The sequence below is a fragment of the Sciurus carolinensis genome, chromosome 4 (assembly GCF_902686445.1).
Source record: "Sciurus carolinensis chromosome 4, mSciCar1.2, whole genome shotgun sequence".
NCBI classification, from domain to species: domain Eukaryota; kingdom Metazoa; phylum Chordata; class Mammalia; order Rodentia; family Sciuridae; genus Sciurus; species Sciurus carolinensis.
The window spans coordinates 140,244,957-140,259,873 of record NC_062216.1 but is presented as its reverse complement, the minus strand read 5'-3'; the positions used below and the strand labels follow the sequence as shown (position 1 = coordinate 140,259,873).

The 14,917-nt window shown below is 40.1% G+C and overlaps 1 protein-coding gene across 2 annotated transcripts in view; it reads right to left on the bottom strand.

Annotated features, from left to right (window-relative positions):
* Positions 1 to 10,614, bottom strand: part of Tmtc2 (transmembrane O-mannosyltransferase targeting cadherins 2) — a 379,905-nt gene extending 369,291 nt beyond the window's left edge. For both annotated transcript variants that reach the window (XM_047549588.1, XM_047549591.1), the window contains exon 1: positions 9,813 to 10,614. In XM_047549588.1, coding sequence (XP_047405544.1) covers positions 9,813 to 9,895 — 83 coding nt within the window. In that variant the 5' untranslated portion in view covers positions 9,896 to 10,614. The remainder of the gene's footprint in view (positions 1 to 9,812) is intronic.
* Positions 10,615 to 14,917: the final 4,303 nt, after the last annotated feature.

Below are 14,917 nucleotides of genomic sequence, written 5' to 3'. Positions count from 1 at the left end.
GGAATTTAGGCAGCCTTTCCAAAGATCCTGTAAATCACTAAGCTGATTCATAATATATTTAAATAAAATAAAGCCTATTATCCAAAGTGTGGTTCATAAGCCTATAGCATCTGCAGCACCTGGAAATAACAGAAGTGCAGAAGTTCAGACCTATTTCAGGCAGAATCTGCATTTGATTCCCATATAGACTGAAGTTTAGGAAGAGCTGATCTAGACTCACGTGCGCATACATAAAAAGAAAGCCAGCAAACGCCCATGTCAATGTTTTTTTAAATATTTTTTAGATGTTGATAGGCCTTTATTTTATTCATTTATTTATACGTGGTACTGAGAATCAAACCCAGAGCCAGGTAAGTGCTCTACCACTGAGCCACGACCCCAGCCCTCAATGACTTTTTAAGGGAGGCTTAGGAACTACCACCTAGTTTCAAGAAACTAGAGGTTTCTGCCAACTTCAATTTTTTTTTCTTTTCTTAAACTAAATTACCCTTATGAACACAGGGAAGCAAGCTACAAGAGAGGACCAGTCTAAACCACCTTGCCTGCCATTGGCAACCTCAACATCAACCACTAGAACATTTAAAAGTAGCCATCGAAAACTCTCTCACAGAAATAGTTGACATTATTCATGCCAGAGACATAGAAGAGGTTTTAAAACAATGGAACTTTCTCTTTGATACAGAACAAAATTAAAAAACACTGTTTTGAAAAGGGAAAAAGAAAAACTCAAGCAGAGGTACAAGGTAGAATCCAAAAGCGATCACTTTTAATGAGGTATTTTAACTATAGTTGGTCATTTCAGAAATAATAGAAATGCAGAAGTTCAGACCTATTTCAAAGACTTTAATATCTTTGGAGATTTTTATTCAAATCCCAAATTCACTTTGAGTAAAGTAGCATGTTTCCCTAGAAGAGTGAGTTAAACTATAAAACCATGCTTCGTTAATATAAATTCAGTGACACAATTCAGTGCAATTTTTTTTCCTTCAATAGAATAACAAGAATAACCTTCCTATTTTAAATGCAGTTTACCAGATGAATTCAGGTATACCAGTTTTTCACATCAGCTATAAATAATTGCCTCCCTCTAAAGGGCCTATTTCTGCAAATAAAAATGTCTTTTTGCCTGATTAAACTTTTTCATCACCTGAAAACCTTTCTTCTGTAAATTTATAGTTGGAATATTTGTCATTAGAAGCTTGCTTTGTCAAAATGAGCTCTTTTCAATTGCTTTGGGTAAACAGTCCTATAGTTAATTATTTGTGGGAGGAGAAAAGTAACCTGTTTCAAAGGAAACACACTTGGAAAAAAAAGATGTGGACACAGTATTCTACCTTAAGATATCAAAAGCAGCAGGCCAAGGGGCACAGGCACAGGCCTGTAAACCAGCCAACTCAGGAGGCTGAGGCAGGAGGATCGCAAATTTAAGGACAGTCTGAGCAACTCTGTGAGACCCTATCTTAAAATAAAAATAAAAAGAACTAGAGATGTAGCTCAGCGTTGTGACCTTGGGTCAAGCCCCAGTAGCAGGCTAAACAGTCATATGTTTAAGAGCCAGAAAACAGGAAGATAGGAGTAGCCAAAAAGCAGTGTAGGAAACAATGAGCAGGTAGAAATGTCCCAAGGGAATCATTACGGTTCACTGCAGCTTCTAGTACCATCTGAGAATCTCCTCTCTCAGATGGCTCTGTAATGACAAGCATCTACCCCAAAATGAGGAAGGCAGCAGGCCTGTGAATGTGATCTCTGTGGCCATCACCTACAGCACCCCTGCAGAGCACACAATATACAGGGCTGTCACTTCAACATGCACAGACATTCAATAAGTCCCTGTTCCCTCATGAGGAGCCTTACTAAGGGCTTAACTATTGACTCTCATATTTAATCCAAGAAACACCACTAACAGACAAGAGAGCAGGGTGGACATGCTTTCATTGTGGAACAAATAGGAAATTCACAAAAACAAGATGCTTACTTTTCTCAAAGTGTTTTCACTTATCTGCCTCTCTTAAAACACTGGTTTTGTAATCTTGGGTTTGCAACAGAAGCTCCAAAACAATATGCTTTATAACAACATACTTATTAATAAACGTATAACCTAACTGGTACCATGAAAGCAAAAAAACGGGGCTGTGGTTCGAATCCTTCCCACTTCTTTACAGAATACTTAAAAGCAATTGAAAAATAAAATAAAATTTCATAAGACATAGCTGTAAAGATTCTACTCATCTTATTTATGCTAAACTTGTTTTGTAAGAAATCAACTTATGAAATGCATTTAAAAATTAATACCCAAAGAATTTCAAGTATGCAGGGTTATAGGGACCACCATTCTTCCCACTGGATTTTTAAACAATGTTGAAACATGGCTATTTGAAATATTTTAGTTCATCATTTAATACTGTTCAAAATGTCAAGAGCCATATTGCGCCCCAGTGGCCACTCCTCAGCACATAACATATCCTTTGAAGTTAAAGTACTCCAAAATTATGCCAAGTGAACTTGTAGGCTAGTACAGTCAAACTTATCTAAACTTACCTACTTTTAAAGAAATCAGTGATCTCTGGAATTACCATTAGGAAAAAAAAGCACTTTTCATTATCAAAACCTGTAACTTTTTCAGTTCAAATCTCCATGAATGTCCCCCCAAGGCAATCTTTTTATACACATTTTCTAATTAAATAAACCACGAGTATATACCTACAGTCATCTCATATTCCAACTTGATGCTTTGAGGAGTAATTACAAATGGATCCTAATAAATTCCACAGAAATGAAGGCTAATCATCAAAATCAAAGAGATCTGACAGTAACATTTTATTTGACCACAACACCTAGCACAGCGCTGCAATTTTAAGGGCACTAATGTGTGTTTCATTTGACAAATCATGTAATTTAGCCAGTCACCTTGACTGTAACTACATTCTATGCCACACTTCATACCCTGTCTAACTCTGATATCACAAAATGGACCAGTAAAGAAATCAAGCCTATATCAAATTATCGTAAGCAAAAAGCATTTCTTCTGCCAAACACTAAGGTACTTCTAACATGGATATAGTAGTTTAGTGTCAAGCAAATGTGGAATATTCATAACCAGGTATGAATAAGGAATAAGCCAGGTACTCTGATGCTTGCCTATAATCCCACCAACTAGGGAGGCTGAGGAAGGAAGGTCACAAGTTCAAGTCCAGCCTCTGCAACTTAGTGGGGGGAACCCTCAACAATTGAATGAGACCCCATCTCAAATAAAAATAAAAAAGACTGGGGATGTAGCCTGGTGGTAAAGCATCCCTGGGTTCAATCTCCAGATATACAGATATAAATATACTTTTTTAGGCAAATTAACTATATTTATGAAAAGTTCATTTTAAATAAAATAAACTACTCTAAAAACATGACAACCATTTGAATGCCAAATTTTGAAAATAAACATTTCAATGTTCCTGCTTTCCTCAAAAATCTTCTGTGTAGCAAGATTTACTTGTTTCCCAGTTATCTGTAAAAAGAAAAGGTCATAGTTGTAAACCCAAAGAAATAATCCTGAAAAGTTTCTGCAAGACTGACATGAATTACAGTTTTCATTCTAGAAACTTTGAATGCCAGGGAAACTGACAAATGTGATTGAAAAGCTAAGCTCTCAGAAAGGAAAAAAAGGAAGGAAGAGTGATTGAAAGAAATTTTATAATGTCATATCTTGTTGGAATTAATGGCCTAGATAATATAGCCAAAAATCTCTGAGGCAAAAGTCTTTAATCCCTATGTCCAGTTAAGGCAAATCTGGTTAATAGGAGAGTTCAGTCACTGCAGACATCGAAGGAAAACAAGTAAACTGGACAACTACTTTGGGAGAGACACTGCAAAGCTCTCACACCTGTGAATAAAGTGCCAACAGAACCAGACCAAAAATAAGGCTAGGCTAAGCCTCCACCATAGGTTCTAATCGCAACACAATGTTCTGGGGAAGAAGGTAACAGAGTCCCAATAAAAAGTTTAAAACATGAATGTCCATGAATACAGACATGAATATGAAATTAAAAGTTAACTAAAGAAAGACGAATATTTAAGTGAGAGGCTATTTCAGCATTTTTATAGGTCTATCACAAAAATCCCAGATGCAAATACTTTACCTGCTAGAATGCAGGCAGGAAAGGACAACATTTGGCGGTAGGCTTGATACCAAGGGTGAGCAACTGCTGTATTGTGCTCCACATACAAAAGCAGCCCATCTAGTATTATTCATAATTAGCGACCTACTGAATATAGAAGTTTATCCCTCAAAAGCACATACAAATCATGTCTTCAAAGAAATCATCTAGCATTGCACATAATTACACCTGTACATAACCAAAATATTACACCTCTTTCATCCTAAGAAAAACTGAAGGTAAGCAGTTCCAATGATATGTCACTCCACTTTTTTCTTTAAAAACTAATTCCCTAAGTGAGGAGAGCTATTTGTAGAGGTATTTATATTTTAAAAAGCCCACCAGTCCTTTCCTTCAAGGTTGACACACTTGTCAATTTTGTAAAGCCACTAAAATAAGTATGCAAAGCTGATACACCACCAAGATCCCAAGAGAGGACCAGAAAGTTTAAAGGATGAATGTTAGTACGTTAAAAGCACTTTGGGTGAGGATAATAAAGTTATAATAATGCATGTTTGTCAGCCAGAGACTTTTCAGTGTGCCTTAAGGGCAAACTCTGTCCTTTACTAATACTGTGAAGGTGTCTGATTTAGAGGTAATGCACCCTTAGTCTTATGATAAACAGTCACACCATCGCGAGCATTTTAAACAAGTGCTTTTAGTGTGTTAAGCATCAACCAAAGACATTAGGAAGACAAACTGTGCTCCTAACTCATGTTTGAATCCAAAAGGTTGTAGCTATTTCAGAATTATAGCAGAGAATTCAGTGTTAGCACAGGGGCACACTAGCACTGACCAACTAAGTGCAGATTACAAGACAACAGCCCATAGCACCATCAATGTAAATTAATGATTGTGTGTGTGTGTGTGTGTGTGTGTGTGTGTGTGTGTGTGTGTTTGCATGCAACCATGTATGAAAACAACTAAGGGACAGATGGCTGGCAAGCAATTTTCCCTTTGGCATTTGTGCACGTCCAGTCAGGGCTTGTATTTGGGTCATTTGCTATGATAAATGCCATGTGACGGGCTCAATGCAGGTAAAGCAAAGCAGTCCATACAGACTTCACCTCATTTTATTTCTAATTTACCAACAATTGTTACATTTGTTCAAAATAGCAAGATGAACCATTTGCAAACAGACATGTTTAAACAACCAAATCAGCTAGGAAAAAAATACCATATAAAATAGTTCATAAACTATAAATTCTTCCCAAATACATTGTTTTTTCAGTGTATTATAAACTGGGAAGGAAAACAAAGGGTAAAAAAATACTTTCATATACTCTGGCTTCATCTGATAATTACCTGATGAGACAACCTTAGGTACAAAGCAAAATTGTCCCATATTTCTCAGTAATTCTTTCTCACTGTGTTTACTAAATGCCAGGCATGCCTTCAATGCTTAAACATACTGGAATTTTTACATAATACTACTAGAATGCCTAAGGCAAATCTATTAAAAAGAACTTTTAAAGAGAATAATAGAATGACTGATTGATCTTTTGACAAAGGATTCTTATTACCTGGTCAAAACCCAAACTAACAGTAACACTAAAAGACCTAGTAGAAGGAATAGTTGAATATTTTTAGGGGAATATAAAGTTTTAGCTGGACAGTGGCACATTCCTGTAATCCCAGCAACTAATGACTTAGTGAGGTACTGAGCAACTTAGCAAGACCCTGTCTCAAAATAAAAAATAAAAAGGGCTGGGGATGTGGCTCAATGGTTGAGCACTATTGGGTTCAATAACCTGTACCAAAACAAAAAAAGTTTTTAAAAAATCTGCTAATATGCTTTAAATCTTCCATTCCCTCATTTTATATAGTTAATCAAAATCACTATGAAAAAAAATCTTATCTAGTGTTTCTATAAAAACCTAAACTTAAATTTATATCCAAATGAAAATTAAACCAGGGATGTGCTATTAACCATTTTGAGTACTTTTAATTCTAGAGTAGAAATTTCTACTGTGAAATTGTTTCTCCTAAGTTCACACAGTTATTGTACAAAACAATAACTAAGAGGGCTATAAGTAATATTAATGATCCTGGCTGGGTTTCACAAAAGCAAAATGAGCAGTAAGAAAAAAATTATTCAGACAAGTGACAAATATTTTTTTCACTTTCAAAACCCCAAGTTGTCTTTTTTTTAACTAATGAATTGTTTTACTCATGAGAGAATTAAAAACATGCAGAAACTACATTTTTATCTTGTCCATATGTCATCAGAGGACATGTCATCAATGAGATGATACGCGCAAAACGAAATCAGACTTCAACAAGCTCACACTTTACCTTTGTTTGTTGTGAAGTACACTGACTCCTCTCGTAGTGTTATTTCCATGAGAAACTCATCATAGTATTTTTAAAGAGGAAGGAGGGAAAATGATGCATGTCATTGTCAGCAAGTATATAAGAGAACAGAGAATTTGGGGTCAGCATATTTTTTCCACTGGCCTAAACACCAAACTTCTCCAGAAAATAAGAGAGAGCTTCCTTCAAGAAGTCATATGCAACATGACTTAAATTTGGCAAAGATTGCATATTTATAATTCCAATTTTACTCTAACCACAATTTAAGATTTAACATAGTCATTATACCACACTGAATGTAAGGGGAGGGAGAACACAGCTGAAACCATATATGCCTTCTCATCAGATCCTGTGAATGCTACTCTTCTACTGTTTGTTTCAACACATCATAGACATATTCTTAAGTTCAGCACAGAAACACTTGTAAAATATTAAATTTTACCATAGGGAAATTGATTTCACTTTAAGAAGTTTCATGTTACCACTTAATTTCAACCATGCTACATCAAACATTGACAAGTAATTATATATACAGTTTATAAAGTAAACTCGATCACTATATTTAAAAGAAATGATAACTTTGAGAAGTACCACAGCAATAATGCTTAAGCTCCAACAACATAAAGTCCTCCTAAAATATATGCCAGATTCTTCAGGCTAAAACGCAGAGTCTTGATTTAGTTAGGCAAGTCAGACATAAGAGCAATCTCTCTCTCCCCTAGAACACTTCTCTCTTCACTTCAAGAATTGACTTCTCCTTACACAACTGTATTTCACAAAAGTTCCTGGGGGGCAGCAGAATCCACAGATGGCAATTTAAGCAACATTTTAAACATGAATCCTTGTAGTCTAAAATGAAGTAGTGGAAATAAACACATTATCATCATCCTGAAGTTTCCACTTGGCTCCCTAGCTCTTGTCCTCTTTCACACACCAGTGAGTTATAGTACTTAGAAAAGCATATTTGAAAAGACAACTTACAGTGCACCTTGGCAATTAATCACTTTAATGTGCTATGCATGCATCAAATAAGCTCAGGGCTCCATTAATATTTATCCTAAAATCCCTAAAATACATAAAAATGAAGCTTGCTATTCTTAAGATTTCATATTTTTAACAATACATGGTGGCACATATAGTTCTGCTAAGAATTCTGGGTAAAATGTCCTTTTTAAATTGTAGCAAAGTATGATGCATATTTCAGGCCTTCAACATTATATCAGCATATAATGTCTATATATTATATTGAACATGCTATCCATTAGATGATATGAGCAAATCATCACACTAAATTCATCTGTGTAGCTAGAAAATAGAAGTCAGGAATTTTAACACTCAGTTTGACCTACATACAGTATGTGAAGAACTTGTAACAAATGCCAACCATCAAAGCACAACTAATTTATCATCACACCCACACCATTCTTCCAAAGTTACAAAGTTCTAACATTTTTGACTCATGATTAAAAGCATACACAAAATGTATTTGCACATTTAGTTTAGTTTTAGCCTTAATTCTTAAAGAACCCTGTCCCTTGACACATACTCTTTTAAAAACTGGACAACAATCAAGGGGAGCATACAATAGGAATGGTTGGTTTATCACAGTGTTCTACAATGATGACAGTAACACAGATAATAATATAATATTTATATTTTATAAACTCTATAATACTGGTCTAAATGCTCACTATTCAAACTGTCCCCAACAAAGCCAGCAACTGGCCAAATTCATCACTGAGCTCATTTTAACAAAAAGTCACCCATCTTTAGAAACAAGGACTGTTTTCCACAAGTGCCCAATAAATAGCAGGTGCAACATCATACTAAACTAGACAAAAGAGAGCCAGTTCAGCTCACCTCACTCTTACACACAGACCATTTGTCAGAGCTTGTAGCATAACTGCTAAAATCAGTACACTGTTTAAAAGTTGAGGAAAAGTTTATGTCACTAGTGCCTTCTTATCAATTGGCTTCTGACAGACACTACATAATATGCATTATGAAGGACTTGCAGGATGTTCTCATATCTATTATCAGCAGACTTTATAACAGACATGTGGGTGTGAACCAAGACTTACAGATTTAAAGCATACGCATACATCCATGAACATGCTTTTAGCTGGAGATCAGATGCAGGAAAAAATATAGAATATGGCTAATTAGCACCAGAAGAAGAGTCTGCCTTCACCTCCCTTCCTATGGACCACTTTGCTTAAGTTCACTCTGCCTCACCCTAACCCTGGGGACCCATTCACTTTCCATAGTCCAAAGAGGCTGCTGAAAAGCTGTCAAAGTAAATCTGTGCTCACTTTTTGGATGGTTTAATTTCAATGGAGCATGAAACACCCCAGGACAGTTAATAAGTTTAGCCAGGCGTGCTGTTCTCCCTAATATATTTTAATTATGCATCTGTTTTAATTGTAATCAGATTAAGTCACCGGAAAGGCACAAATTGGAATTTTCCCTAATGGCTATTGGAGCTTTTCATTAGCTTCTAAACACTAACAAAGTTTAAAAAATAGGTAGAGACACCAGCACAACTGTGACATTTTCCAGGAATCAATGCAGTTTCTTTGACAACACAGTTCGGGTCTCATTAGCCACCCAAACTAACCTAAATGCAGAAGACAAATCAGTCTCTAGGGGCGTCTTCTTCCCCAATTAGCACAAGAGAATCACTAATGCCTAATGCAAAACTCCCAAACAGAAATGGAAGCCAAGGGTTTTATAAAGTGCTGCCCAATCGATTGGTGAAGGAGGCTGGGGAGCGGGAGATACAATCAGCAGCATTATCTTCGCCCAAACTAGCGCACACGTCAAAAGGGAAAAGTTGGAGCAGAGTACCGTCTCTCTTTTCACTATTCTGGCAACTGTCAAACGTGCGTTTTAACTTCGGGAAATAAGTGTCCTATCAATAAAAGGAGACGGTACAAGGAAGATCTATTTGGGCGCGGGGAGAGGCTTCCTTCCAGCCCACAGGTAAAAAACCATTTAATGTGCTTTTGTTGCACCAAGGAATACCTAAGACTTTTTTTTTTTTTTTTTTTTTAACACGTTCATTAAACAGTTTCCCAAACTGCCGGGATTTCCGCTAAGAAACTTAGGCGTCTGCCAACAGGCTAGAAGCGAGAGAGAGAACCTGCTGCAAACTAGGAGCGGAAACTCCCTCAGCCCGCCCAGCGCGCTCGCGTCCCGGGTGTTTGCTTTAGGTGTTAATGTTTACATGTCGCCTAAAGCTAAAGGTGCGTAAGCAGTTCTTCCAAGATGCACTTCAACCATAAAGCTGGAGGCTCCAGGGCCACCGTGGAGTCCCCATGTAGCCATCGTCCCTTCCTCTCGCCCCCTTACCTGTCATCATAGCAGAAATCCGCACTCAGAGTGTTGAGATACAAGGCGAGCCCCAGAGCGCTGCTCACCAACTCTGCAATCATCTCTCCACCGCCTTCCCTCCGGCTCGGCTCCCAACGAGAGGGCAGCAGCGGCAACAAAAAACAGAAGCATCAATCCCCACCTTCCGCCGCCTTCTCCTCCCAGCTTCACTTTTCCCTCGCTTCCCCACCCTCCCGCCTCTCCCTCCCTCGGGTCCTTCCAATCCACGGCTCCTCTCCTTCGCCTCCTCCTCGCGCCTATCTCCGCAGCTCCTGCTTCCTTCCCGGGTGCGGGCTTACACCGCTCTCCCCATGCCCGGCGCTCGCGAGCGGCGAGCGGCGTTAGGGCTCCGCGCCCCCCGGTGGATGCACAGGGCTGGTCCTTCGCGCGGCTTGCGGCCCCCACCCTAACCCATGGCAGTTTGGGGAGCCCTAGGTGAGGAGTGGGACTCGGAGGAGGTGGAAGAGTGCGGGATGGGAGCAGAGGGGCCGGACCCAGCCGGGCTCTGGGACCAGGTGGAGGAAGAGAGAGAAAGAGGGGCGGGTGGGAGGGACAAGGCGAACCGCCTCCCTTCGCCGCCTCCCGGGCGCACTGCTCCGGTGTCGCTGAGACTGACTCCGGCCGCCACAGCGGCTGCAGCACATTCACTCTTTATTAGCTCCCTCCCAGCCCCAGCCCCTTCTCCAGTGAAGTGAGAAGCGGTGGCTGGGGACTCCAGAAGCTCCCGCGTGGGGTTCTCGACGCGGCCCCCGGCGCCTGCGTGGCCAACCCTCCATCACGCGTTTGCCCAGCCCCTTTCCCCACCCAGATCTTCCGCGAAAGCTCCTCCCACCCTGTCCCCGACAGGCTGGAGACTCCTCCCACTCGGCGCGGAGCTGGAGGCCCCTCCTACCCACCTCCCGCCCTCCTCTTGTTTCTTTCACCTTCGATTTCTGTCTGGAAAGCCCCCGGGACAAGGACGAGTGCTGGAAGACAGCCCAAAGGAGTAGCTGGAGTGCGCCCTGGGAGGGGGAGCAAAGAGGAGAAAGGAGACAGGAGGAGGTGGTCGCTAGCTCAGCTGCTGCCTGGCGGCGCCTAGCACCGGCTAGACCTCAAACCCAGCGTTATGTGTGCCAAGCGCTGCCAGGCGTTAAGTGTGGTCAGTTGGACAGACTTTTGGGGACACGGAGAGGAAGAACAGGTTTGGCCAGTGCTGAAGCTTTGGTTGCCACAAACATACACGCTGCCTTTCAGAAACGCACCCGATGCATGAACCGAAATGGGGAGAAAGAGCATATTGGAGAGCTTGAGAGGCATCTTGGGAGCGACAGATTTCAGCTATGAGCCTAGCCTACCACTGACCCCAATGTTAGTGGAAAGACGTATTGGGAAAGAAATGTCCCCTAGTTACGCTTAAAAAGAAAGAATTCAAAAAAGAAAAAAAGAAGCACACATACCCCGCATGGATTGCGGGTGGGGTGCCTTTGGTGATTTCAGGACTGCCAGGCAGACCATGAGAAAACAGAAGAGACTCGCCGCTAGTGCAACCCGTTATCGCGCTATCCTTGAACCTAGCAAAGCCGAACGCTAAATGCCCTTTCCTTTCCGCCCGGATGCAGTACTGGATGGACGGCATCCAACATGATGAAATATGGTGTAGAAGAATGGCCCGGGTAGAACGAGCTCTGGGTACTAAAGTTACAAGACCAAAGAGGACTGCGGGCTGCCTGCCACACCTCCTCCGGTTTCTGTCCCTTTTCCTGCTGGACTTGTGATCATGATGAACACTACTGCAGCGCCCCCTGCTGCATGGCACCCACAAGGCTTGGAAAATAAGTACTTTTTTTCCACGTTAGGCTGACTTGCCCACAGTGAGAGAGCAGCACCCAACTACTAAGTTTTCCCGAAGTGTAAAAAATTGAGCTCCCTGTATATCTGGCAGTGACCTGAAAAGTTTGGGCGCCTGCCAAAACAGAGTTGCATCTTTTCCTGATTTTACAAGAAAAACCTGTATAGATGCAGATGAAATGATAAATATTTGTTATCTGCCACAAGCAAATGTGCCCTGGGAAAAAATGTAAACACTGATATACAAGGAATTACATCATTAAAGGCAATGATGGATTTTATTAGGGGGCTACTAGAGATTGAACCCAGGAGCACTTTTCCACTGAGCCATACCCTCAGTCCTTTATATTTTTTGAGACAGTCTGACTAAATTGTCCAGGCTGACCTGGAACATGCAATCGTCCTGCCACAGCCTCCACTGTGGAATCGCTGGAATTACAGGCATGCCACCACGCTCAGTTTGGCAATGATTGATCTTTTATCTTTTTTCCCCATGATCTCAGCTCATTGTTTAAAAAGTTTTTAAGTCATATCAGTCTGTCCATCAAAGTCCTCTGTGTCTTTCTGTTGGTCTTGTATGTTGATATTGAATCCTAGGACACTGGAGGAAGAAAGACAAAGCATACTCAGGAATCAGATGCCTGGGTTTGAGTCCTCACTCTGCTACTTATTTGGTTTACTTTTGATCAGTCACTTAATCTCTTTATTCCTCAGTTTCATCATCTATAAGACAATGACAATAATAAGCACCTATCTTATGGGTACTATTATTGTGATTAGAGGAGGTAAACTATAAAGCACCAGAAGGGTCCTGGGAAGTGTAATAAGATATTAGCTATTATTGGTATTTTCTCCCTCTTCTTCTGTCACTTTTTATCTAAAGCCTAGATGTTTACTCCAAGATATCAATCCACTGCCTTAATCCTAGTCCCAGCTACCCTCATGACTTGTTTGTACTAATAGTACCTTCTAAGTGGTCTCCTTACTTCCACTCCTGCAACTCTTCCCTCTCCCCAGTCTTAACTTCAGGCATTAAACAGAAGGTTTTGAATATTACAATCTCCCTACTATAAATAAAATGATCAGTGACTTCCTATTGCACATTGAAGAAAACTCTCTGATTCTTACCATGGCTTATCTGGACCTGACTACCTCTCCCCCTTCACAATGAGCTCACATGCACACAACACATATATACTCCTCGGAAACCAACCAACTTCTCCTCCTTCTAAATGAAATTCTTTCTTCCCAGACCTTCTCTGGCTCCTCCTCACCATTAGGTCTTACCTCAGATGCCATTGCCTCAGAAAGTCTTTCCTAGTTTACTCTATAAAGAGCCTCACCCCCCACCATCTGTATCTATCCCATCACTCTGTATGATTTTAGTATACATTAGTATTTGAAATTACCACTTAAATGGAAGTTTCATAAGGATGGGGACCTTATCAATTTTATTTTTCACACAATAGCAGAGCATATAACATCTGGACATGTAGAAGACACACACACACAAAAAGTTGACAATAAATAAGCAAATAAATATTTAAGGGAAACTTAAATTAAGGGAAACTATAAAATTACTGAAAATCCACAAATCCTTCATCAGAGTATAAACTGATGTGTTGTCATTCTTAAACATGATGAAACATTAACAAAGACAAGAGGGAAGAAGTAGGTTAAAAATTCTTCACAGTGCATCGACTCTGCAGGAATATCTGTGGTGGAAAGTCACAGATGGACAGCTCTCTTCAATAATTAAGAAGACTTAAAGGCACAAAAGGTACTAGAGAACTTGTAGATTCAGCATGCTAAAAGCTTGTAAGCATTTTCCAGAGCTGTGTCCATTTTCAAACCTCCAGTAGTTTTAAATATTTATTTCTACCTTCCTCCATTTCCTCCTTTTCTCCTCCCCACCCCACTCCTCTAAATTGGAAGCCTAGGGGACTATGACATGTGCCAGTAAATTGGTGCACCTTACCATCCCTGATAAATGGAAGGCTAAAAATCCAGCTGCGATTGAGCAATACAGTTGCTTTTAACAAAATTTCTATTATAATTTAACATGGGTCTTAATATATTTCCAGTGCATTAAGCCATGGTCTCTTTCAGATTGCTCTCCAAGGGCTGAGAAGCAGCCAATTCCTGCATTTTCTACCTTCCTTGAACAACTGCAGGGAGGAAATCGGATTAAAGATGTCATCACATCCTTGAAGATCATTTCAAATCTGGGGACATAGCTTTTTTAGTTTATTAAGGTGTACTTATCCAATGTGAAATTGCTGCCTCAGTTCTGGATTTATACATGGCCTATTTAAAGCTACTGTTGCTCTCTACAGATGAAGGAAATTAGACTGGTTGGCTTGAGTTTTCTACCTTAGACACAAGATTGGTCAAAAAAGTGCTAAGCCCTTATTTTCTCAAGTAGGTTCCACACATCTGCTACCTCACCACTTCCTCAATGAATTCCTTTTTATAGTTGCCTGGACCTACCCTGCATTTGTTCTGCATTCCCAGGCCTTTGTTGTATAATTCATACCTTTGCAGTGCCAGTTCCTCAGGGTAAAGATTTCCTTATTTGCCTAAGACATTTTTAGTTTATTGTGCAATACCATCTTCCCTTTGGGTGTTGCATAAATATTAACTAAAAATCCACATCTGGTGTTGGTCGTCATTTCTATTTGTCCTAATATAACTTCTCTTTGAACAATTCATTTGGAAAGTGTGCCAAGGGTGAAATGTGGCACATAAATTCTTGTGTGCTGCACAGAATGCTTTTTAAAATGCCCACAGATTTGGCTATTTATGAACAGAAGATTTGCACCTCTTTCTTACTCTCGCAATTCTAAAATTGAAGCAGGCCACAGTAATTACAATCTCCCATATGTTTTCTGAAAAGGTATCCAGGAATCTCCTGCTAAAATCTTAACAGATTGACTAGGTAGCAGAAAAACACTAGCCCAGCAGGTGAAACTGCCTGTTTAGGGAGGTCAGAACGGTGCACTCTGCTAGGGGACTCATAAGCTCTGGGCTTTGCTCAGGAAATAACCCTGCAGGAGAAAAACAGCAGAGCGTGGATGAAATGTGGGTCAGGGAGCTGAAAGAGGCACATGGGCTGCTTGGTTAACTAATGACAGTAAATGCACTGGCTGCACATGTTACATTTCGATGTTTCCCAGCATACCATAAAGTGCTGCCCTGAAGACACTACGGCATATAACACTGCTTTATCCCAGGGCTTGTGATCCATTAGGAATATA